Source organism: Somniosus microcephalus, chromosome 8 (genome assembly GCF_052327205.1).
Source record: "Somniosus microcephalus isolate GS21.2 chromosome 8, FLI_Smic_1.0, whole genome shotgun sequence".
NCBI lineage: Eukaryota > Metazoa > Chordata > Chondrichthyes > Squaliformes > Somniosidae > Somniosus > Somniosus microcephalus.
The window spans coordinates 135,373,898-135,397,263 of NC_140994.1; the positions used below are offsets into that span (position 1 = coordinate 135,373,898).

Below are 23,366 nucleotides of genomic sequence, written 5' to 3' on the forward strand. Positions count from 1 at the left end.
GGCCTTGGGACACTGCTGCGGTAGTTGGGCCGTTGCTGGGATGTGGCTGGGGTGGCACGGTGCTATGAGACGGTCCTACCGTGTCCCAGGCTGTCGTTCCCCGCGGCGTCCACGGTGCAGAGGAGTAGGCATCCATGCCCCGGTAGGCTGCGTCCAATGATAGTGCGAGTTCAGAGGCCTTGTTGAGGTCGAGGTCACTCTGCTCCAACAGTCGCTGTCGGGTGTAATTGGACCTGTGGCCCGCTACAAAAGCGTCCCGGATAAGTTCCTCTGTGTACACGGCGGCCTTTACATCCTTACAACCACAGGCCCGGCCAAGCTCAGACAGTGCCTGAAGGTATTCCTCGGTCGATTCCCCAGGTTGTTGTTTACGACTCCCCAGGAGGTGCCTGGCGTACACCTCGTTCACTGGGCGCGTGTACTGGTCCTTGAGGAGCTTGAGAGCAGCCGTGTGCGAGGTCGCGTCCTGGATGACCGAGTACGCTCGGTGGTTCACTTTGGAGGTCAGGACATCCAGTTTGTCCTCATCCGATTTGACCGTTGCAGCGGAGGCGATCAGGAATCTTTCAAAGCACCTAAGCCAGTGAGCAAACTTGGTGGATGCGTCTGTCTCCCGATGGTCTAAGTCCAGGCATGCTGGTGTGAGGATCTTCTCCATTATAAAAAAATCTTGTTAATAAAATTGATGCGCTATCAATTACTCAAAAGACTGAGGTTAAGCGAGTAACTAACAGGCTTTTATTAACAAGAGAATGAAGGTGTGCCTCGAGTGGTCGACCAGTCCAGAATACAGAGGGACTGTGGAGCAGTCACCTTTATACCTGGACTCGTGGGAGGAGTCAGCCGAGGCATGTACAGACATGTACACAGTGGAATACAAACACCCACACAGGCAGGTATAACAGTGGTTTACCACAGTGGGAAAGTTGTTTTTTTTGACAGCGGGTCAGGAACCCGCTGCCAACTCGCTCCCACACACTTTTCCCCCAGGCGCGTCAGTCATCGTGGAGCCGACCCAACCTGCAGTGGCGGGGGACCCAATTGAAATCATTATGAGGTACTTTATAGGCACTCAAGAACCTTTTTCCTCCTACTTTTTAAATTTCCCTGCATGGCCACGGGATTCACACAGCTCGGGAACCACGTCTGAAAACCTGAGGCGTGAGTTTCATGGGCATTGCTCCAGCTGATTACTCAACAGCATGGAAAACAAACCAAAATAAAAACATGTTGATTACAGCAGCTAACAGATTGATGGAGATTCTGTTCTACTTGAAAAGCTACTGGTAAATGTTAATTTTTCACTGGCTATTCTTGGCTGTTGCCTTCCAACTGAACAGTAATGGCAGTGAATTGATCTGCACTGTAAAAAATGACAGATACTATTTAAATAAATTATTGTGTTGTTTCTGGCCAGGTTTTTCTCACAGTATACTGTGATTGTCCAGTTACACATTAAATCAAGTCATCAACAGTAACAACTTCATTCTCATCACTCATTCCACTGGTTCAATTTGCTTTGGTCCCTGAATATGACTAATTTAATTTTTCAGTCCGAGACTTTAGAGTGAATTTCTGCGGAGGTTCTCTCAATTGTCCATTGTTAACTTCAACGGAAGAAATCCCAGAAACATATTATAACTGTCAGGGTTTCTGCAGCTCTTCTGCTGAACTTGCATAAGATTGTAAATCCATCCCTTTACAATTACATTTAAAATCTGCTTAATTTTATGTATTACCTATACACACGCATCTTTTATTTGTACCAGTTACTGATACAAAAATCTATAGATTTATGACTAAAGCACCAATAACTTCACAATTAATGTACTTTTAAATTATGTTCTTGATCATAGTTGTACATGAAGTCATATTACTTAATGATAATTTTATTTAAATATTTCTTTGTCACTCATATATAACTTTTATTATATTATTTTACAGTAAAGATTCAACACCCACTATATTAGATTCAACTTAAAATTTAATGTGGCCATGGTCCCTTTAAGGATCCCGGCTTAAAACGTGTCATGAGTGGCGTCACCAGACCGGCTCCATCTAATTGGGCCGGGTAATGCGCTGGGTGGGCTTAACAGACCCCATTAAGTTAAGTTCATTTTGTACAGCGGGATGGAGCCAGCAGCGGGGTCAGGACCCACCATGGACACCGGTTGCACCGGACCCGCCAAGGTAAGGAAAATTCCGGTCATTATTTCTGGATTTCTTCCTTACAATATAAACTTTTCCCTGTGCTTCTCTTCTTTCAGGTCAAGGTGGCACATAACCACTGATTATTGACTTGCACAGAAGGAGGATTATGCACCTACTAGCAGTTGCTTTGAAGAGGCAGCATTCCTGCTACTTAGTATAGAAGCTGTTGAACAGGTGAAGAATAAGGAAGCAGGAAGATTCTCCTACCCCGCACCCCCACCAAATTAAGGGATTGTATGGTTTTATCATCCTTTGTATTTTCACTCACCAACGCATGCACTGAAATACAAGGTATGCCAGCCAATTCTAATGTAACTAATTTTGCATGCGATTGAACCACTGTACTATCTATCTATATCTTCTTATTTAATTTCTCTAGATTTACAACATGGGCTATCTCAGCAGGCTGCAGAGCCAGACCTTCCAAATACTTCACACACATCAGGCAACATCACTCAATCCTACCACCCATGGCCAGTTCAGATGCATCCAACCCAGGGGATTGTGTAGTGACAGTGATGAGGGTGCACCAGGTGATTCACAAACAGGTGAGCGGGAGATGATGGTTAAGGAGGCAGAGGAGGTGCAGGAATGTGCTGTCTGAGGAGCCAAGAGATCCAGACCTCACAGGGGCTGTTTTAAAAAGGTTACTTTCTGAGCACAGAAGCATTATAAAGTCAGTGGACACTGCGGCTATCAACCTGGAACAGCGGAAGGGTATTGTGGAGGAGGCTATAGTTAGAACCTGTACAAGGATGCTAGACACACTGCAGTGTACCCTGCAGTATTTGTCAACTCCAAATAACTTTGCAGTGGAGACTCCGCAGGCCTTGGCCACCATTATACAACATGCTCCCTTCTCGTTTCCAGATACTGGCAGATTAGATTGACGGACTTCATAGATCACATAGGTGCCATCAGGTCTGCTGTTTCAGATCCAGAATCTCTCGCCATCCATTTCCACTAACTGTACACATGATAGAAAGCAGGCAGAACCCCAGGAAACAGTTGCATCTGTGAATGTAGTGCAGTGAGTAGCACCCATCTCAAACCCAGCTCAAGCAGGTAGACAGCCACCTCAGTTCCAAGAGGCTCTAGCTGGCAATCAGCACACAGCCACTTCAGGTACTGGAAATACATAGGAGCAGTAGTCAATAATATTCCAGAGCACATAAATCATAGTTCCACTAAAAAAAAGTATGATGATACACAACACAAAGGAACACACAAAGTACTATGCTGTACTTAGTATGCACCTACAGACAGCAGCCTCATAAAAGTGCATGATGTCCTCCATGGACTCCCAGAAGTGGTTGGACAGAGTTGGCTGATTTCCTGCTGTACTTCCGACCATCAACTCTCACTTTATGCTGTTAAAGCAGCAAAAGCTGTCCCTCTGATCATGGTAATATTTCAGTCGCAGCTATTTCTGGGCTGTGGTCCCATTCATACAGTTTTAAATACGCTTCCCAGCTCCCTAAAATTGCTTTCTTTTTTTAAAATTCATTGATGGGATGTGGGCGTCGCTGGCTGGCTAGGCCTGCATTTAGTGCCCATCCCCAATTGCCCTTGAGAAGATGGTGGTGAGCTGCCTTCTTGAACCGCTGCAGTCCATATGATGTAGGTACACCCACAAAGAAAAATATAGAGACAAATAAATAAACATTATTAAAGCTTTGCTTTTATTATCAATAAAATAAATTATAAATGTAGGCACAATACAAAACATTGATATTTGCTACACAAATATCAAAGCGACTGGCAGCTCCACTAAATAGAGTAATATTGGATACTCTGAACAAGTAATAGACGTATTGAATCAAAAATTATGGACCACGTAACCTAAACTTTAAAGCAGAACAATTATTCTTTGTGTCAAACTGTTTGTTTCTGACTAATTTTCTTTGGGTTTGGTCAGCATTTCTTTGTAGTCCTTTGCTACTGACTCTTTGCAGCTCAGATATGCTTCATTCAATCGGATCATTGATTCCACAACAGAGGGGTCTGTACGGATGGTAACCATGTCATAGGTCATACAAGTTGCTTGCACTAGAAAATGTTAACACATAATTTAATTAGAAAACCATAAAAAGAGAATCCTCAGTTTCCTTAACTTCTGCAAAATAAATGATAATTACTACTGCACAATTCGCAGTAATGTTTTCAATCTTCATTTGTTTGAACGTAATTATAAAAAGTCACAAGCCACCTTTTTCTCTTAGCACTTGTTTTATTTGTAGATATTAATATTTTCCCTCACATTGTAATGATCAGTAACACGTCATTCTAGAATGGTACACTAAGTGGAGCTGTATGTTTAGTAACGGGCTACCCACAAGGCAGTAGTCAAGATGGATGCCTGTACACTAGTCCACATGGCTGAATAAATGACTAGCTCAAGCTAGCTGTTCATTATGACATGTTACTGATCATTACACACATATTTAGTTATTTTTATCTTCCTCTTCAGATCCTTACACTACACACCAATCTCTGCACAACAAGCAATAAGTAAAACAAACTGCCTATTCATATCATGATGGCCATGTAGATCATTTGGTTAAGAGCCAGACTTAATGTTATTAGATCTTGGGTTTGGATCCTGATATGATTGACTCAGCCTTTCAATGTTTCTATGTGGATAAAATTAGAAAACTGTCAGGACATTGGAAGAAAAGAAGTGAACAGTGCTTGCCACACAGTTGCAGTCTGTTTGTTTTGCAATGAAAACCATGGCAACAATATAAGTTCTGGCATGAGGTGCAAAGATCTCTGGAGTGTTAGGGGGTAGAAACATAGAAACATAGAAACATAGAAGATAGGAGCAGGAGTAGGCCATTCGGCCCTTCGAGCCTGCTCCGCCATTCAACGAGATCATGGCTGATCATCCAAACCCTAGCACTCAGGCCCTACACCGACAGCCATCCCACCCAAGCCCTATCCCCGTAACCCTGTAACCCCACGTATTTAATCCCCCCTAACACTAAGGGCCAATTTTTTATCATGGCCAATCAACTTTTGCCAGCCCTGGGGAGGCATGTTTGGAAGCGGGACTGCCGGGAAAATGGCAGAATCTGGGGGCGGGTACCCATCCCACCCCCAACCCGCCTCTGTGCCAAATTCCCAGGAGGCGGGTAACCAACCCGCACCGGGTCCCGGCTCCTGGAGGCGGGAAGTGGATTATAGCCAATTAACTGCCTGTTAACAGGCAGTTAACAGGCAGTTAAGAGGATTAGCCCCATTTTTCCAACAGAGGTGCGGGCTTCCCGATGTCGGGAAACCCCGCCAGGGTCAGCGAGGCGAGCAGTGGGTCTACGGGGGTGAGAGGGGTCAAAAATGCGCTGTGGAGGTGAGTGATGGGTGCAAGTGTGAAGAGGTAAGTATGTGAGGTGAGTGAAAAGTATTAGAAAAAGTTTCCTTACCTTTGTTTCTTCCTGCAGGCTTCAATCGTTGGGGATCCAGAGGCTCTGGCATCTCCACGGCAGAGATGACAGAATGGCTGCTGCATTCTCCGATGCAACAGCCATCTGTTTTCTGCTCTGAAAATAGGTTTGGTGAGTCTTGAGTACAAGAACTCACCAAACAACAGAGAATGTCAGTGTTTGACAGCTTCTCAAAGTTGTCAAACAATGACAATTCATATCAAAAATTTTTGACAGATGAAATGTCATATGCTGGCATTCTCTGTCATTGGCTTTCCCTTAATTGGCCTGCTAAGCCCGCTGGGCGGGCTTAACAAGGTCAATCAAGGGAAAATAGTGTGGGTTGGCTACAAGTCGATGGAGGCAGGACTAAAACCTGACAAGCAGCAGTCCCGCCTCCAATGCGCCCCCATTGGCAAAATCACCCCCTTAGAGATGGAAACTGAGTGCTGATTTTGTCTCAATACCACTGTGAACAGTAGCAGAGGTGAAAGAGAAGACACAGGCATTTGAAGTACTCCTGCTTCCAAGCTAGTATTGAAGCAGTTATGTCATCACAAACACATAGGGAAGTTTCAAGAAATTTTGGAACATTTTAGAGCAAAAAAGTTCCAAATTTTTTTTTAAATGAATGTGACTACTGCCAATGAAATAAAGTAGTTGCACATGCGCAGTTCCAGTGATTTTTTTTTTGGTTGCTTTTGTTGGACTTTCCACAGATTGGTAAGAGAGAAAGGGAGGAGAGGAGGAGGAAGGAGGTGGAAGAGATTGCTGCTGCTAAACTGAGTTGCGTCGGGGAAAAGTGACCGCTGCTGCCGAATTGAGCCACGTCAGGAGAAGAAAATAAAAATTAAAAAGTTGAATTTGTGTTTCTATTGGATTATGAAAGTTAACATTTATGTGATGGACAATAAATGCTGGCCTTGCCAGCGACGCCCACATCCCAGGAACGAATAAAAAAACATTTATGTGCTGCCGAACTGAGCCGCATCTGGAGAAGAAAATTTTATTGGCTTATGAAAGTTAACATTTAAACGCTGCTGAACTAATGAAAGTTAACATTTAAACGCTGCTGAGCTAATGAAAGTTAACATTTATGTGTTGCTGAACTGAGCCGAAAATAAAATAAAAATTAAAAGTTGAATTGGTGTTTCTATCGGTTTAATGGCATTTCTATCGGCTTATGAAAGTTAACATTTATGCGCAGAATGCTGCTGCACACCTTCCGGTTCGTTGGCAGCAGTCACTCTGTTTTGAAATTCACTTCAAGGATAAGCAGAATTTCAGATGCTTAGGTGTCTATATTTCATGCTATTGTGGCGGAGCCACCAGGGGATTCAGGACAATTGCTTATAATTCCTTTAACAGCAATGTAGTGCAACCAGGGGCTGCACCTTTAATGTATCTGTTAACTGTACTATGGCTTCTTTCCTTTACTCTGCGTGATGACGTCATGCCGCCCGTCACGTGATCCTCCAATGGCGGGAAGAACGTGATGACGTCATGACATCAGTGCTCGGAACCTTCTAGCAGTTCTAGAGAGGCTTTCAACCAGACCAGACCTATTTGCATTGTATCCAGCAGTTTACTGTTTAACTTCGTTTGTTCATTAAAATTTATTGTTTTTGATTCTCTGCGTCGATCTCAATTCTTCAGCTAGGAACCTCCGTTCCTACATTGGTGACACCGATTTCTTTGAACAATTTTCGTTGAAGTTACATCATGGACACGAACGCTGTCACCCTCAAACTGCCGCAATTTTGGGAGCAACAACCAGCTTTTTTCAGGTTTTTCCAGGCGGAAGCCCAATTTGCAATCCGGGGAGTAGTAGCGGATTCGACCCGTTATTATTACGTGGTCTCCACCCTCGACAGCGCCACGGCCTCGTGGGTCATCAGCCTCCTCGGGAGTCCTCCGGACGATGGCAAGTACAAAGCTTTAAAAACACGGTTACTGCAGGTTTTTGGTCTGTCCAAGTCGGAGTGCACGCGCAGACTTATCTCCATGCCCGGCCTCGGGGACTCAAAGCCATCAGAGCTCATGAGCCAGATGCTCACGCTCTTGGGCTCGGAATAAGAATGTTTTCTGTTCCAGGAGTTGTTTCTCTGCCAGTTGCCAGAGCCAGTACAGGCGGCCTTGGCCAATTCCGCGATCACGGACTGTGCTGAACTCGCTGCAGAAGCGGATAAAATTTTCACCGTCACACAACAATGTTGTGCGGCCACGAGGCGCCCATACCCCACAAGAGCGAAGCCGACTCCTCCGCCAGCAGGCTGGTGTGCATACCACGCTCATTTTGGCGTGAAAGCCCGATGCTGCCGTCCTCCCTGCAGTTTTTCCCCCCCAAAAAAACCTACCTCAAACCAGCGGTTTCTGAGAAGGGCGACAGGGCCTGAGGGACACGCCGGAGTTGCGATGGCCATCGGTTCCGCAGGGAAACTCCTTTATATCACAGACTCCCTGTCAGGTCGACGTTTTCTCTGTGATACTGGCTCCCAGTGCAGTATCCTACCTGCGTCGAAGCTCGATCTTCAATTCGGCGGTCACAGTCCCTCCCTCGAGGCAACCAATGGTGCGGCCATCTGCATGTTCGGAAAGCATAGGGTCCAATTGCGTTTTGGCAGCCAGCATTTCGTTTGGGAGTTCATCACGGTGAAAGTCTCACAGGCCATCCTGGGGGCAGATTTTTTTTGCGCCAATGGTTTTCTCATCGACGTCCGGCACTGCCGGTTAATCAACGTGGCCACCTTTCATTCGGTCCCCTGCCACCGCAGCACTGCTGTGTCTTGGGCAGTTGCTGTGCAGTCCCTTCTCCAGATGAGTTCTCTCGTCTTCTCGGTGAGTTTCCGGAGCTCACCAGGCCCACTTTTTCTTCTTCAATCACGAGGCACGGTGTGGCAGACCACATTACCATGACAGGATCCCCAGTTTATGCACAGGCTCGAAGGCTGGAACCCGGTAAACTCGCAGCCGCAAAGGCGGAGTTCCATACCATGGAGCGCCTGGGAATTATTCAACGATCGAATAGTCCTTGGTCTTCACCATTACACATCGTTCCTAAACCAGGCGGCGGATGGTGACCATGCGGCGACTACAGACGCCTGAATGAAGCTACTACTCCAGGTCAGTACCCGATTCCTCACATACAGGATTTTTCGGCACATCTGGCAGGGAATTCCATCTTTTCCAAAGTAGACCTTGTCCGGGGGTATCATCAAGTGCCCGTTCATCCTCAGGACGTCCCCAAAACCACTGTCATCATGCCTTTCAGGCTCTTTGAGTTCCTTCGTATGCCGTTTGGGTTGAAGAACGCAGCGCAAGCCTTCCAGCGTCTCATGGATTCTGTGTTGCGCGATATGCTGTTCATCTTCGTCTACCTCGATGACATCCTCATCGCAAGTACCAGCAAGAAAGAGCACATTACGTACTTGCGTACCCTTTTTTCTCATCTCAGCCAGCATGGCCTTATTATCAACCCAGCCAAGTGCCAGTTTGGCTTACAAAGCATTGATTTTCTGGGACACAGAATCACCTCAGAAGGCGCCGTTCCGCTGGCTACGAAGGTGGAGGCAGTTACCTCGTTCCCGTGTCCTCAGACCGTCAGGGCTCTCCAGGAATTCCTGGGGATGGTCAATTTTTATCATCGTTTTGTCCCCAAGGCGGCGCTGTTAATGCAATCGTTGTACGAGGCTCTAAAAGGTAAATTGGGTAAAGACCCCATTGGCTGGACACCCCAGATGGACCAGGCGTTCCTCAACACTAAGGACGCTTTGGCTGATGCGACCATGTTAGCACATCCTCTTCCAGGTGCAACCATCACCCTTACCACAGATGCATCTGACTATTCCATCGGGGCAGTGCAGGAGCAATTGGTCAGCGGCACCTGGCAACCACTGGGCTTTCTTCAGCCACCAATTGCGAAAAAATGAACGCAAATACAGTACCTTTGATAGGGAGTTGTTGGCACTTTTCCTGGCCATCCGCCATTTTCGCTTCTTACTGGAAGGACGCCCATTCACGGCTTTCGTAGACCACAAGCCACTTACGTTTGCCATGGCCAAGACAGCGGAACCATGGTCGGCTTGGCAACAACGTCATCTTACGTTCATATCAGAATTTACAACATACAACATATGTCTGGCAAGGACAACCTGGTGGCGGATTGTCTCTCCCGCGCCCCGGTCCATGCAGTCCACCTGGGAATCGACTATGTTGGTTTGGCAGAAGAACAGATGGCAGACCCTGAAGTGCAGGCATACCGGACCACACCTTCCAGCTTACAAGTGGCTGATGTCAGTTTTCAGGCCGCAGGGACCACACTCCTTTGCGACACCTCGATGGGAGTCCCCTGACCAATTGTACCAGTCGAATGGCGCAGGAGAGTTTTCAATGCAATCCACGGTTTGTCGCACCCTGGTATGAGGGCTTCACAACGGCTCATGGCAAAGAAGTTCGTCTGGAAAGGCATGCATCTCGACGTCCGTGACTGGACCAATACCTGCGTGAGTTGCCAGGAGTCCAAAATCCAACGCCATGTTAAGGCCCCAGTGGCCACTTTTCCAGTTCCAGAGCGTCGCTTCGACCATGTTCACGTGGACATGGTTGGCCCTCTCCCTTCTTCTCGTGGTTTCACGCATCTCCTCACCATGGTAGACCGCACCACCCGGTGGCCAGAGGCAATTCCTTTGGTTGCCACCACAGCGGCGGACGTTTCCAGAGCCTTCATCTCGTCATGGGTGGCTCGGTTCGGGGTACCGGCCAACATCTCCTCCGACCGAGGACCTCAATTTACCTCGGAACTTTGGAATGCCGTGGCTCAGGGTTTGGGTACCAAGCTTCATCACACCACCGCCTATCATCCACAGGCAAACGGTCTGTGCGAGAGATTTCACAGGTCCCTTAAAGATGCACTGCGTGCTAGTCTTCATGGGACTGGTTGGGTGGACAGGCTCCCTTGGGTGCTGCTGGGTCTTCGCACGGCTCCTAAGGACGACCTGTAATCTTCTGCTGCAGAACTGGTTTACGGTCAACCACTCAGAGTTCCTGGTGATTTTCTTCCTCCTCACACGGAACCCTGGTCTGCAGCTCAGCAGCTCGTCAGCCACCAAGAGGCGGCTAAGAATTTCATCCCAGTGCCTACGTCTCATCACGGCCTGCAGCGCTCCCATGTCCCGGTGGAGCTTAAAAGCGCTGAATATGTTTTCATTCGTCAAGATGCTCACAGAGACCCACTCAAACCGCCTTACACTGGTCCGTTCCACGTCATCTCGTCAGGTGGCAAGTCTTTCACAGTCGACGTCGGCAGTAAGCCTGACCACATCTCCATCGACCGGTTAAAACCGGCTCATCTGGATCTGAGCAAGCCAGTCGTCCCCGCTAAACCGCCTTGTCGTGGGCGTCCACCACGACCATCGGTCCAGTACAGCCACAGCCAGCCACTTCTTCTCCTATGCCTGCGGCACCAACCCAACCACGGCCAACTGCCAGTTCGTCTTCTAGCGCTCCATTCCAGTTGCCAGAGTATCGCAGTCGGTCGAACAGACTCGTCAGACCCCCTTCTCATCTTACCTTTTCTGTTAAAGACAATTCTGGGGGGGCGTATGTGGCGGAGCCACCAGGGGATTCAGGACAATTGTTTATAATTCCTTTAACAGCAATGTAGTGCAACCGGGGGCTGCACCTTTAATGTATCTGTTAACTGTACTATGGCTTCTTTCCTTTACTCCGCGTGATGACGTCATGCCGCCCGTCACGTGATCCCCCAACGGCGGGAAGAACGTGATGACGTCATGACGTCAGTGCTCGGAACCTTCTAGCATTCTAGAGAGGCTTTCAACCAGACCAGGCCTATTTGCATTGTATCCAGCAGTTTACTGTTTAACTTCGTTTGTTCATTAAATTTTATTGTTTTTGATTCTCTGCGTCGATCTCAATTCTTCAGCTAGGAACCTCCGTTCCTACACTATTCTCTTTACAGTAAACAAGATTGAGAGGAAATATAATCTAGGTTTTATTACGATTAAGGATTGTTGTCTATTTGACCTAGAAGGGATTTTTGGTTTAAGTATGTTTTTGGTATGAACTGATTCAGAATTTTTTAATTCACAAAGGCTTAGTATTGTTCCTGTTATTTTGACAGAAGGATAGCTGGGGTTATTTGAATAGCAGACTAGATGGGCTGGATTTTCATTGGGCCGTGAAGTCGGGATTGGAGGCATGTCGGGGTTTAAAATCCCGAAATCGGGGGTCACGACCCCATCCAGTCCCCAATCCGCCTCCATGCCAGTTTCAAAGGAGGCGGGTACCTGCCCCGCACTGGGACCCGCCTCCCCGAGGTGGGAAGGGAATTAGTGCCAATTAACTGCCTGTTAACAGGTAGTTTACAGGCAGTTTTTAGCCTAATCCCTATTTTCATTGTTGAAATGTGGGATTCCCGACGGCTCCAAACCACGCCAAGTTAGCGAGGCGGGCCGTCGGGCTGAAGGGCTTGGAGGGGTCGAGATGTCTGGTGTTCAGGTGAGTGATGGATGCATGAGTACAGAGGTAAGTGTGTTTGGTCTGTGTAAAGTGTTTAAAGAAGTTCTACTAACCTTTACAGCCTTCCTTCCTTCAGGTCTCGGGAGTCCCTCATCTCACCGGCACAGAAAGCAGAATGGCCGCCAGCTGTCAAAATCTGCAGCCTCTGCTTTCTGTTCCAGGGAGATCTCTAAATCATCCTCAGAGGAAGGAATTAACCTGGAGTACAGATTGACAGATGAAATTTCAATCTGTGACATCACCTGTTGCCGGGTGGCCCTTAATTGGCCTGCTAAGCCCGCTGGGCGGGCTCAACAAGGTCAATCAAGTCTAAATCACATGGGTTGGCTAGAACTCGATGGAGGCGGGACTACAACTCCAAAAGTTGTAGTCCCCCCTTGTCAATGAAAATCCAGTCCGATGTCTCAATAGGTTCACTTGAATAAAATGGGCAAACCATTGAAATTGTTATCTTTATCAGATAGAGACAAGTAGTTAAGTCATTATCGCATTTAGACAGTTCTAGTAGGGATCTCACAAAGTGTTGAGAGGAACTACATTCATGTGTACACAGTTTGTCTCTTCTGGGCCCACTTCCAGGAAGCCCATAGTCGGTTTGACTGGCAGCCCTACAGGCCAACCCCAGGACATGGACGGAGTCAGATATTGGCTGCTAACTCTTTGCCCAGCTATCTGACAAAAGAGCAGGGTAACATGTATGCAGGTTACTTGGGAAGATCTGAGGGAGGCAGACAAAGGCCAAGGCTGCATTATGATAGAACTGGTCTAATTCAAAAAGGGCTGACTAGTATAAGTATGTACTTAGTCTATCAACAGGAGCAAAGTGGCATTTAATTTTTTCTTAGTTATAAGAAGCGATACAGAATAAGCAATTCAGGAAAGATTACAAGACAAAAATGTATATATAGTTTTATGTTACAACTTTTGTTTTTTCCACTTAAGTTACATAATAGACTTTCTACTATAAATATCTAAGTTATAGATTTATTAATCATTTATTCATTCATAGATCTATAATCTAGAAAGTCTCTGTCTTTATGGTAATATGCTTAATATTTCAATTTAAAACAAGAAGCAATATGATGCACTATCACTTTTGGAAACTGCAGAAATATTCTACGGAGACACTGGATAATTCCAGCAGGTTAAGAATAATTGGCAGGTTTTACTGCTAGTTATCTCAGGCGCATTACCGAAAGCTTATCGACATCTCAACTCAAGGATACACACTCACAAAGTTATGGGGAGTTGGGACTCAACCATGAGAATGATTTACGATAGGTTAGCTAAAAATAATCAAGAATAAGAAGGTAAGAAAATGTAACAGGAATGTCCTCCAGTACAGCCTGGCCAAAGTTCCATGAATCTTTGTAGTGTGCTGCATGCTCCATAACTTCACTCTTTAACAAGGAATCCACAAGAAGCAGTTAGAACATCACCAAGTAGATATTACTAAAGAGCCAAAGGATCCAGCTGCAGAAGTACCTCTGCCAGTCATACCACTCTGCTATCATGCTGGTCTCCTTTCCGAACAGTCTGGCCGGAATTTTACCAGCGCTCAGAGTGCAGGTTCGGAGGCAGGTCCGCTGTCAAAATCAAAAAGATTGACAGTGGGTTAGTATCCCGCTGTCAGCCCGCCTCCGTGTCAGTTTCCCAAATCTCAGGTCTGTCATTCCTGAACAGACCCAACACCAAGCAGCGGGTCAGCCAATTTTGTAGGTAAAAGCTTGTTAAAAGGTAGTTAAGCAGGATTTTACCATGTACTTACCATTTTACCAGCTTTTCCACGAGTTTCCCGGAGCGTGGAGATCATGTGAGGTAAGTAGGTCAGGTGTTGTGTCAGCATGAAATGATTTACTAACCTGACAGCTGCAAATGTTCTATGAAAGCTCCCATTTCATAGGTCTTCACTTTCCAAGGTTAGAAGCTGTTGCTTACTGCATTTGGAAGACAGATTGATCTTTATACAGCTAGCAAGTGTTTGGAGCAAACTCTCTATCTAGTGTCACCTCATTGGAATAACCTCTCTCACCATTGACAGATCGCTTCTGTCATCTCAACCTCACATACCATCTATCCCATCAGCATCGGTGCCCTTGAAAAAATCTAACCTTGGTCCTCAATATCCCAACACGATCAGCCCCAACACCAGCATCACCGGGCACACCAGCAGCACCAACATCTACACCAACCTTCCCCGCAATCAACTGATGCTGCACAGATCACAGGGCATCATCACCCATGCACATTGCTGCCCGGGACATCAGCGATGGCCTCACCATGTCCAGATTTACTTCACTTAACACTGTACACTCTGGCTGCCACATGATGAACCAGGTTGACACCACCCCACATCAGCACCATAAAGCATCCCTACAATGTCCCAGCCATTCCTTTCACATCACCATTACCGGGGGGGGGGGGGGCGGGGGGAACGTTATATCTCACCATTCACTGAAACTCACTAAAACACTTCCAAAGGTACATACAAATCTGTCCAAGAAGACAAAGTTTGGAAAATAAAAGATTTCAATGCATGACAACACATTAACAGAAACTTTACATGAACATTGGCTAAAACAGCCAAGTGCCTACCCTTGTGTGTTAGTATGAATGATTGGACAAGGATGAGGGTGAGTGTGAGGGGTGGCTAGTTAGATGCAGAAGTGATAACATAGATAGAGAGGGATGGGTGGAGGTGTAAGGTAAATTGGTGTAAGGATGTGCAGGAGTAGGGTAGGGAAGGCAGAGTGATGGGGATGTGATGAGTGGGACAGCAGGATGAGGTTGAGTGTGGCTTTGCAGTAGCGTTTCGTGATCTACTGTGATCATTGAAAGGTTTGCGCCACTGCAGCCAGGTCATCCTGATAATATCCCTGCTTGTGCCCTCCTGTGTAATGTGCAACCAGGCTGAATTGGTCTCCTAGGGAGGTGTCTTCCACCCATGGGAAGGGAAGAGAACCTCCCTGCGTGCTGTGACTCCCTCCATAAGCATATGGAGGGTATAATGGGAGAGCCTGGGTGCAGCTGTGCACCTTTGTTCAGTGTTTGCAGCACCTCAATGCTGTAGAACACTGACAGCACAACTGTCAAAATGAATGTGGCCAAGGTCTCTTTAAGGAAACCGGCCCATGACACGTCATCAAATGACGTCATCAAACCCGCTTCCTATTAATTGGCCGGGATCCTCGCAGGGTGGGCTTAACAAGCCCCATCAATGGAAAGTCATGTTGGAGGCCGGGATCTAGACAGATGCGGGGTCCCCACATGCCACAGACCCAAGGTTGGAAAAATCCAGCCATCTGTGTGTGCTGTAGAATCCTCCACACTAACCACTATGTGATAAAAGTCAGTAGGCATGCTCCCCAATTACTCCCAACAATCTTTCATCCAGAAAGAATCCTTTTAAAAGCAGGGCCCCAAAAATCAGGATTCAGTCCCTCATCAGTTGTGGATGGATGCAATCGCATCCTCTGACCATCTGCTTTCTACATTTCCTCCATTTGTTCTCTGTGTTTTAGACAGTGCACTCTTCTCAAAGTTGTTTTCTAAATCCCCCAGGGTGAATGTACCTGTGCTGGTGCTTGCCAGGGTGAGGTTAAATGATACAATGTGCTATGAGGTGCTTGGTTGCTGTTGGTCACTGGTATGTGCTTCAGCTTCCACTGCCATATCTGCAGAAACAGAAGGAGAAAAAGTGCTGCCAATGTGTCACTACAACTTGGTTCATACAGTTTTTGCCTGTTTTGCTGGCATAAACCTACCATTCAAAGTATGCTTCAGGGTTTTTTTTAATTTTCTTTATTCATTGATGGGATGAGGGCATCGCTGGCTGGCTAGGCTTGCATTGAGTGCCCATCCCTAATTGCCCTTGAGAAGATGGTGGTGAGCCGCCTTCTTGAACCGCTGCAGTCCATATGGTGTAGGTACACCCACAATGCTGTTAGGAAGGGAGTTCCAGGATTTTGGCCCAGCGACAGTGAAGGAACGGCGATACAGGTCCAAGTCAGGATGGTGTGTGGCTTGGTGGGGAACTTGTAGGTGGTGATGTTCCCATGTGTCTGCTGCCCTTGTTCTTCTAAGTGGTAGAGGTCGCGGGTTTGGAAGGTGCTGTTGAAGGAGCATTGGCGAGTTGCTGCAGTGCATCTTGTAGATGGTACACACTGCAGCCACAGTGCGCCGGTGGTGGAGGGAGTGAATGTTGAAGGTGGTGGATGGAGTGCCAATCAAGCGGGCTGCTTTATCCTGAATGGTGTCGAGCTTCTTGAGTGTTGTTGGAGCTGCACTCATCCAGGCAAGTGGAGAGTATTCCATCACACTCCTGACTTGTGCCTTGTAGATGGTGGAAAGGCTTTGGGGAGTCAGGAGGTGAGACACTCGCCGCAGAATTCCCAGCCTCTGGCCTGCTCTTGTAGCCACAGTATTTATATGGCTGGTCCAGTTCAGTTTCTGATCAATGGTAACCCCCAGGATGTTGATAGTGGGGGATTCAGCGATGGTAATGCCATTGAATGTCAAGGGGAGATGGTTAGAGTCTCGCTTGTTGGAGATGGTCATTGCCTGGCACATGTTGGTGCGAATGTTACTTGCCACTTGTCAGCCCAAGTCTGAATGTTGTCCAGGTCTTGCTGCATATGGACACGGACTGCGTCAGTATCTGACGAGTCTCGAATGGTGCTGAACAGTGTGCAATCATCAGCGAACATCCCCACTTCTGACCTTATGATGGAGGGAAGGTCATTGATGAAACAGCTGAAGATGGTTGGGCCTAGGACACTGCCCTGAGGAACTCCTGCAGTGATGTCATGTGATTGAGATGAATGACCTCCAGCAACCACAGCCAACTTCCTTTGTGCTAGGTATGATTCCAACCAATGGAGAGTTTTCCCCTTGATTCCCATTGACTTCAGTTTTGCTAGGGCTCCTTGATGCCACACTCGATCAAATGCTGCCTTGATGTCAAGGGCAGTCACTCTCACCTCACCTCTTGAGTTCAGCTCTTTTGTCCATGTTTGGACCAAGGCTGTAATGAGGTCAGGAGCTGAGTGGCCCTGGCGGAACCCAAACTGGGCGTCAGTTAGCAGGTTATTGCTGAGTAAGTGCCGCTTGATAGCACTGTCGATGACACCTTCCATCACTTTGCTGATGATTGAGAGTAGACTGATGGGACGGTAATTGGCCGGGTCGGATTTGTCCTGCTTTTTGTAGACGGGACATACTTGGGCAATTTTCCACATTGCCGGGTAGATGCCAGTGTTGTAGCTGTACTGGAGCAGCTTGGCTAGGGGTGCAGCTAGTTCTGGAGCACAAGTCTTCAGTACTATTGCCGGAATGTTGTCAGGGCCCATAGACTTTGCAGTATCCAGTGTCTTCAGCCGTTTCTTGACATCACGTGGAGTGAATTGAATGGGCTGAAGACTGGCATCTGTGATGCTGGGGACCTCAGGAGGAGGCCGAGATGGATCATCCACTCGGCACTTCTGGCTGAAGATAGTTGCAAATGCTTCAGCCTTGTCTTTTGCACTCACATGCTGGGCCCCACCATCATTGAGGATGGGGATATTTTTGGAGCCTCCTCCTCCTGTTAACTGTTTAATTGTCCACCACCACTCACGACTGGATGTGGCAGGACTGCAGAGCTTTGATTTGATCCGATGGTTGTGAGATCGCTTAGCTCTGTCTATCGCATGTTGCTTCCATTGTTTGGCATGCAAGTAGTCCTGTGTTGTAGCCTCACCAGGTTGACACCTCATTTTTCGGTATGCCTGGTGCTGTTCCCGGCATGCTCTCCTGCACTCTTCGTTAAACCAGGGTTGATCTCCCGGCTTGATGGTAATGGTAGAGTGAGGGATATGCCGGGCCATGAGGTTACAGATTGTGGTTGAATACAATTCTGCTGCTGCTGATGGCCCACAGCGCCTCATGGATGCCCAGTTTTGAGTTGCCAGATCTGTTCGAAATCTGTCCCATTGAGCACGGTGGTAGTGCCACACAACACGGTGCAGGGTATCCTCAACATGAAGACGGGACTTCGTCTCCACAAGGATTGTGCGGTGGTCACTTCCACCAATGCTGTCATGGACAGATGCATCTGCAACAGGTAGATTGGTGAGGACGAGATCAAGTAGGTTTTTCAGTGACTATGTGACTCCATTATATGGAGACTAAAAGAAGGATGTGTGCCACAGACCTTGAGCTAGGGCCAGGCTTCCTGCTTTCTTCATCTCCTGCTCCAAAGTCTCATCGATGCATTTTTGAAGGTCTGCTCTGCAAAAGTTAGAGGTTCTTATCCTCTCCCTCATTATATACCTACTATCATTCAAAAGCAGAGGCATGCACTGAGTAGTTGGCATTGGTGGTATCACATACACTGAAACCCATGTGTTCATAAGTATTTGGATAACTGAAATGTATATTATGTAATCGCTATACATGTAAGTTGGCAGGTACTATAGAGGCTCATTGATAAAGGTGGTGTTGGGAAAAGGAGTGGTAAGAAGTGTACAGTGCAGCCTAATGGGAAATCATAGGAAGTTAGATAAATAATGCAAGAATGTCTCAGTAAGAACGGAATATTTAATGCTTGTAATAGTTGTTGCACGGCATAACTGAGGTCACAGCTGTGGTACCTTACATTTTGACTCCTGATGATGTTACTGAACTTTACCCAGCACTGAATCCACATCCTCTGCACAGTGTTGCTGGCCTTGACATGGTCAACCACTGTTGCACCAAAATTTCTGTGCTTTTTCCTCAATGGTGCCTTGTTATTGCCACCATTGTTCATAGATATTTTCAAGAGTTGATACAAGGATATCATGAAAGACTCCCGAGACCATCGCCCTTTAAGCTGCTTCAGGCCTTTAAGCAGCACATGAATTCAGTTCCTTAATGGGAGAATGCCAAACAGGAGCTCTCACCCACGGTATGCAGATTAGCTGAATCCAGTAACACAGCCAGGTTCAGCACTGTACAAATCGGGTGTGTGCAAACCATGCCTTGAGTGGGTTATGCAGGTGCTGTAGACAGATTAAAATTGGTTTAATTTAATATTATTTTTTCACCCATTGACAATGAATGTGCTACGCGTTAGCCTTCAATATTCATTAGTGTTTCAGCCGCTTAGGCCGGAATTTTAAAGAGGAAGGCGAGTTGGGGGCACCAGGGCTCCGAGGAAGTCAGGAAACCCAGGAGGCTGGGTTTCCTGCAGACCCTGCCAACTTTAACAGCAGGGCCTGATTTGTATTCGAGGCCTCAGTTTCCTGCCCGCAGTCAGGCAGATTGAGAGGTTGGCTGGCTGCGGGCAGTTGATCTGTGGCTGCACGGAGGAGGGAGGGAGGGTTTGCCTGGGGGCCGGGCTGTTAAATGGATCGGCGAGGGGGTGGTGGGGTAGAGGATATGGGGTCGGGCTGGGCTGTTAAAGGGATCGGGGGGGGGGCATAGAGGATTGGAGGTCGGGCCGGGCTGTTAAATGGATCCGGGGGGTGGGGGGGGGAGGTGGGTAGAGGATCAGGGGTTGGGCCGGGCCGTTAAATGGATCGCAGGTGGGGGGGGGGGAATACCTGGGGGGGGGGGGGGTGATCGGAGGCGTTGTGAGGATGCCTTCGATCAAGGGGGGGGAGTGGGTTAGGCAGGGATCCTGGATCCAGGAGGTAGGTGTAAAGGCGCTTACTTCCTGGATCCAGCAGTCCTCGCCTTGCTGTAAATGCCGAGTTTCACGAATTGTGTAAAACCGATCCACATGTAGTTAAGAACAACAACAACTTGTATTTATATAGCGCCTTTAAGATAGTAAAACATCCCAAGGCGCTTCACAGAAGTATTATAAGACAAAAAATTTGACACCGAGCCACATAAAGAGAAATTAGGACAGATGACCAAAAGCTTGGTCAAAGAGGTAGGTTCTAAACAGCGTCTTAAAGGAGACAGGAGAGGTAGAGAGGCGGAGAGGTTTAGGCAGGGAGTTCCTGAGCTTAGGGTCTAAGCAACAGAAGGCACGTCCACCAATGGTTGAGCAATTATGATCAGGAATGCTCAAGAGGCCAGAATTGGAGGAGCGCAGATATCTTGCGGGGTTGTGGGGCTGGAGGAGGTTACAGAGATAGGGAGGGGCCAGGCCATGGAGGGATTTGAAAACAAGGATGAGAATTTTGAAATCGAGGCGTTGCTTAGCCAGGAGCCAATGTAGGCCAGCGAGCACAGGGGTGATGGGCGAATGGGACTCAGTGCGAGTTAGGACTCAGACAGCTGAGTTTTGGATGACCTCAAGTTTATGTGTAAAACAAAATGGAGATTAAAAAGGAGGCTTCCAGCTCATTTTAATATTTAAATTGACATCCTGTCCCCGTTAAAACCGGAAGTGAGCAGGTTGGAGGCGGGTTCAGGTCAGAAATCCGATTTTTAACTGCCCCCATGCTCCAAACCCACCCTTTTTTTAGGTTAAAATTCCCCCCTTAGTTTTTAAATTTTTACATATACAAGTGATAAAAGTGAGTAAATTGGAGCAGTGGCACATTATGTGGGCTAAGAAAGGAGGCAGCAGGTGAAGCCAGTGCACCATAGTGCCAACCTAGAAGAATACTAAAATGGTGGCAGAGGACAGGGTAGGAGTTTGAGGAACAGTGCCATGCATAGCAAAAAAGAACATTTTAGATTTTTTAAAATAGGTACTGGTTAGAGAGAGCAAAAGGAAAGGGTCAGCAGCAATGTTCCCTCTAATTTTTGGGGGGCCGCGCAGCCCCTTTAACAGGCTGCGTAGTACATTCAAAATTCCACGGTTTTTCCCTTTACAAGCTGGTGAGCCAGCTGCGCGGGACCTCCAGAGCGCGCCCGCGCAGCTTAAAGGGAACACTGGTCAGTAGTCGTGAGGAACGGGAGGGAGAGTGATGGAATAAATTTGCCCATGAACTAATCAGCTGAAAATGTGACACAGAAAATCTGCCAAGGGTTTTGTAAATAAGTGTAGCAATAACATGGTATGAGAGACAGCAAATGCACAGCAGATCTTGTGTTTGTACGTTTAGTTGTAAATGCAATTAAAAGTACAATGTATGGTTATGCTGCTGTAATTCTTGACTTCCATCACTTGGTGGTGCTATAGCTAAACTCAATACTGCAATACATTTTACTGTTCTCTCAGCAGCACGGTGCAGAAACAAAGGCCTGTAATTTGCAGTCAGCGTGAAGAAATGGCGTTCGCCACTGGCCCCGAAGTAAGCTTCCCACAAAGATCTTGTGATCTCTGTGGCGAGAAGTTTGGTTTTTCCGACACATAAGTGAAATCAATACAAGTTAAAGGGCAATCCCTAATGCGAGCTGCTGTGACGTCAACAAGCTGTCTAAGCAACCAATCAAAATATAGAATTCTTGCCGACAACGAACCAGGAAGTGGGTAAGCTCCTTTGATTCTAACCTTTTAAAAATGTTAGAGAGAGCAAAACAAAGGTTGGGACTCTCACATGGGGAAACGGCAATCCTGAAATACAGATGAACAAACTTTTTTAAAAATTCAATTTTTTTGAAAGTTTCTTAAAAATTTAAATTTTTATTAAAATGGATAACCTTTGTCTAGCAGTCAATACGCTGTTAAAACCCCGGTTACACCTAATCCAAAAGGGTCTAACTTTTAATGGGGTACTTAACAGCAGTATTACGCAGAACAGCCGAAGTTTTCGTCAGTTTCCATTGACAGATTACACTGATTGCCGGCTGTGGGGGGGTAGGGGGGAAGGATCACAGTGCAGTCAGTGTCGAAGCACTGAATGATTGCCCGCAACTTCAGGATTTTCGTGTTAGGATGCGCATGGGCTACATCCTAAATTTGCAGTCAGTTTCAAAGGGGTAATAACTGTTCATTCGCTGTTATTATCCACTGCAAATTCCGGGTCAAAGAACTTGCATTTATAGGGCACTTGCCACATCCTCAGGATATCCTAAAGCACTCATAGCCAATTAATTACTTTTGAAGTGTTGTCATTGTTATGTGAGCAAACATTGCAGCTAATCTGCATACAACCAAGGTCCAACAAACAGTGAATAAGATGAATAACCAGTTAATCTGTTTGTGGTGTTGCTGGTTCAAAGAATATTGCTCAAGACACCAGAGGAACTTCCTGCTCTTCTTCAAATAGTGCTATGGGATCATTTATGTCTGCCTAAACAAGGTCATGGCTTAACATCTCATTCAAAAGACAAGACAGTAACCCCAAAGTACAGCACTAAAATGTCAGCCTAAATTATATGTGTAAGTGCTGGACTGAGGCTTGTACCTACAACCAAGAATGCTACCAAATGAGTTAAGTTGACACTTTTCCTAAAGCTCTGCCCAGTGACAAATACCTGCAACCAGGTACTATATTAATATTGATGGTTGTTACATTCACTCATAGACAAGAATTTGTATTTTGTTGGGCAATAGTGAAAATGGAGACACTTACTAATATTGTGAAGTGGATCATTTTTCCATGTTTCGAGTGTATTACTCATATCAAGGACTACCAGCCCAGGTGTAGCATGAATTCACTGCAGAATAAAGCTCTATCTACACTGCATCAATACTAAAGCATAATAAAGCTAATTTAATTTTTCAAGTTATTTTTCTGCCCTCTCCAAGGATTACTACAACATCTTTATTCAAATGTAATCAGGTACCTGTAATAGGATTTCTATTGACCAGCATGGACATCCCTCGGTATGATGAGACTTAAAAGTATGAATCAGATGTTGCTGCTTTCTGATTTAGGAAACTATCCGTTGGGGATAATAGGGAAAGTTTAAAAAGAAAAAGGAAAACAAATTAAATTTTTAAATTTTAAAAATCAAAACAACTAGGAAGAGATATTATTTATTCAAATCGTCAAAACCAGTGCAGTTATCACAATGGAACCCAAATGAGCTTGGAATCACTCAGAAGAATGACTGCCCACGTTTCCACTCTCCTGTCGTTGCTCTTTTGAGCTGCAGTTTTCTTCACCTATCTGCTCTTCTGCTTTTGCTACTGGGAAACCAATTAAAAAAAAATTAAAACGGCTCTTTTGTTAAAATCAGAAAATACACAAATTGAGGAAAAGCGAATCAGCCTATTAAATCCATTCCTTCCATAGACAACATATAATTTTAACTGGACTCTATCCAAATCCATTTCATCTCCTGAGCAAAGGGCTCCAAATATCTACAGAGCCTGAGGTAAAGCCTTAG

The 23,366-nt window shown here is 46.4% G+C and overlaps 1 protein-coding gene across 6 annotated transcripts in view; it reads right to left on the minus strand.

The window, feature by feature from the left end:
• syce3 (synaptonemal complex central element protein 3) overlaps positions 1-23,366 on the minus strand; it is a 104,614-nt gene that overhangs the window by 29,086 nt on the left and 52,162 nt on the right. For 3 of the 6 annotated variants that reach the window (XM_085995148.1, XM_085995150.1, XM_085995149.1), the window contains exon 3: positions 3,873-4,260. The exons of 1 other annotated variant lie outside the window; for it this stretch is intronic. In XM_085995148.1, coding sequence (XP_085851274.1) covers positions 4,106-4,260 — 155 coding nt within the window. In that variant the 3' untranslated portion in view covers positions 3,873-4,105. Of the gene's footprint in view, positions 1-3,872; positions 4,261-12,981; positions 13,757-13,938; positions 14,045-23,366 lie in introns of those variants that run through there. 2 more of the 6 variants (XR_015079275.1, XM_085995147.1) reach the window with 2 other exon arrangements.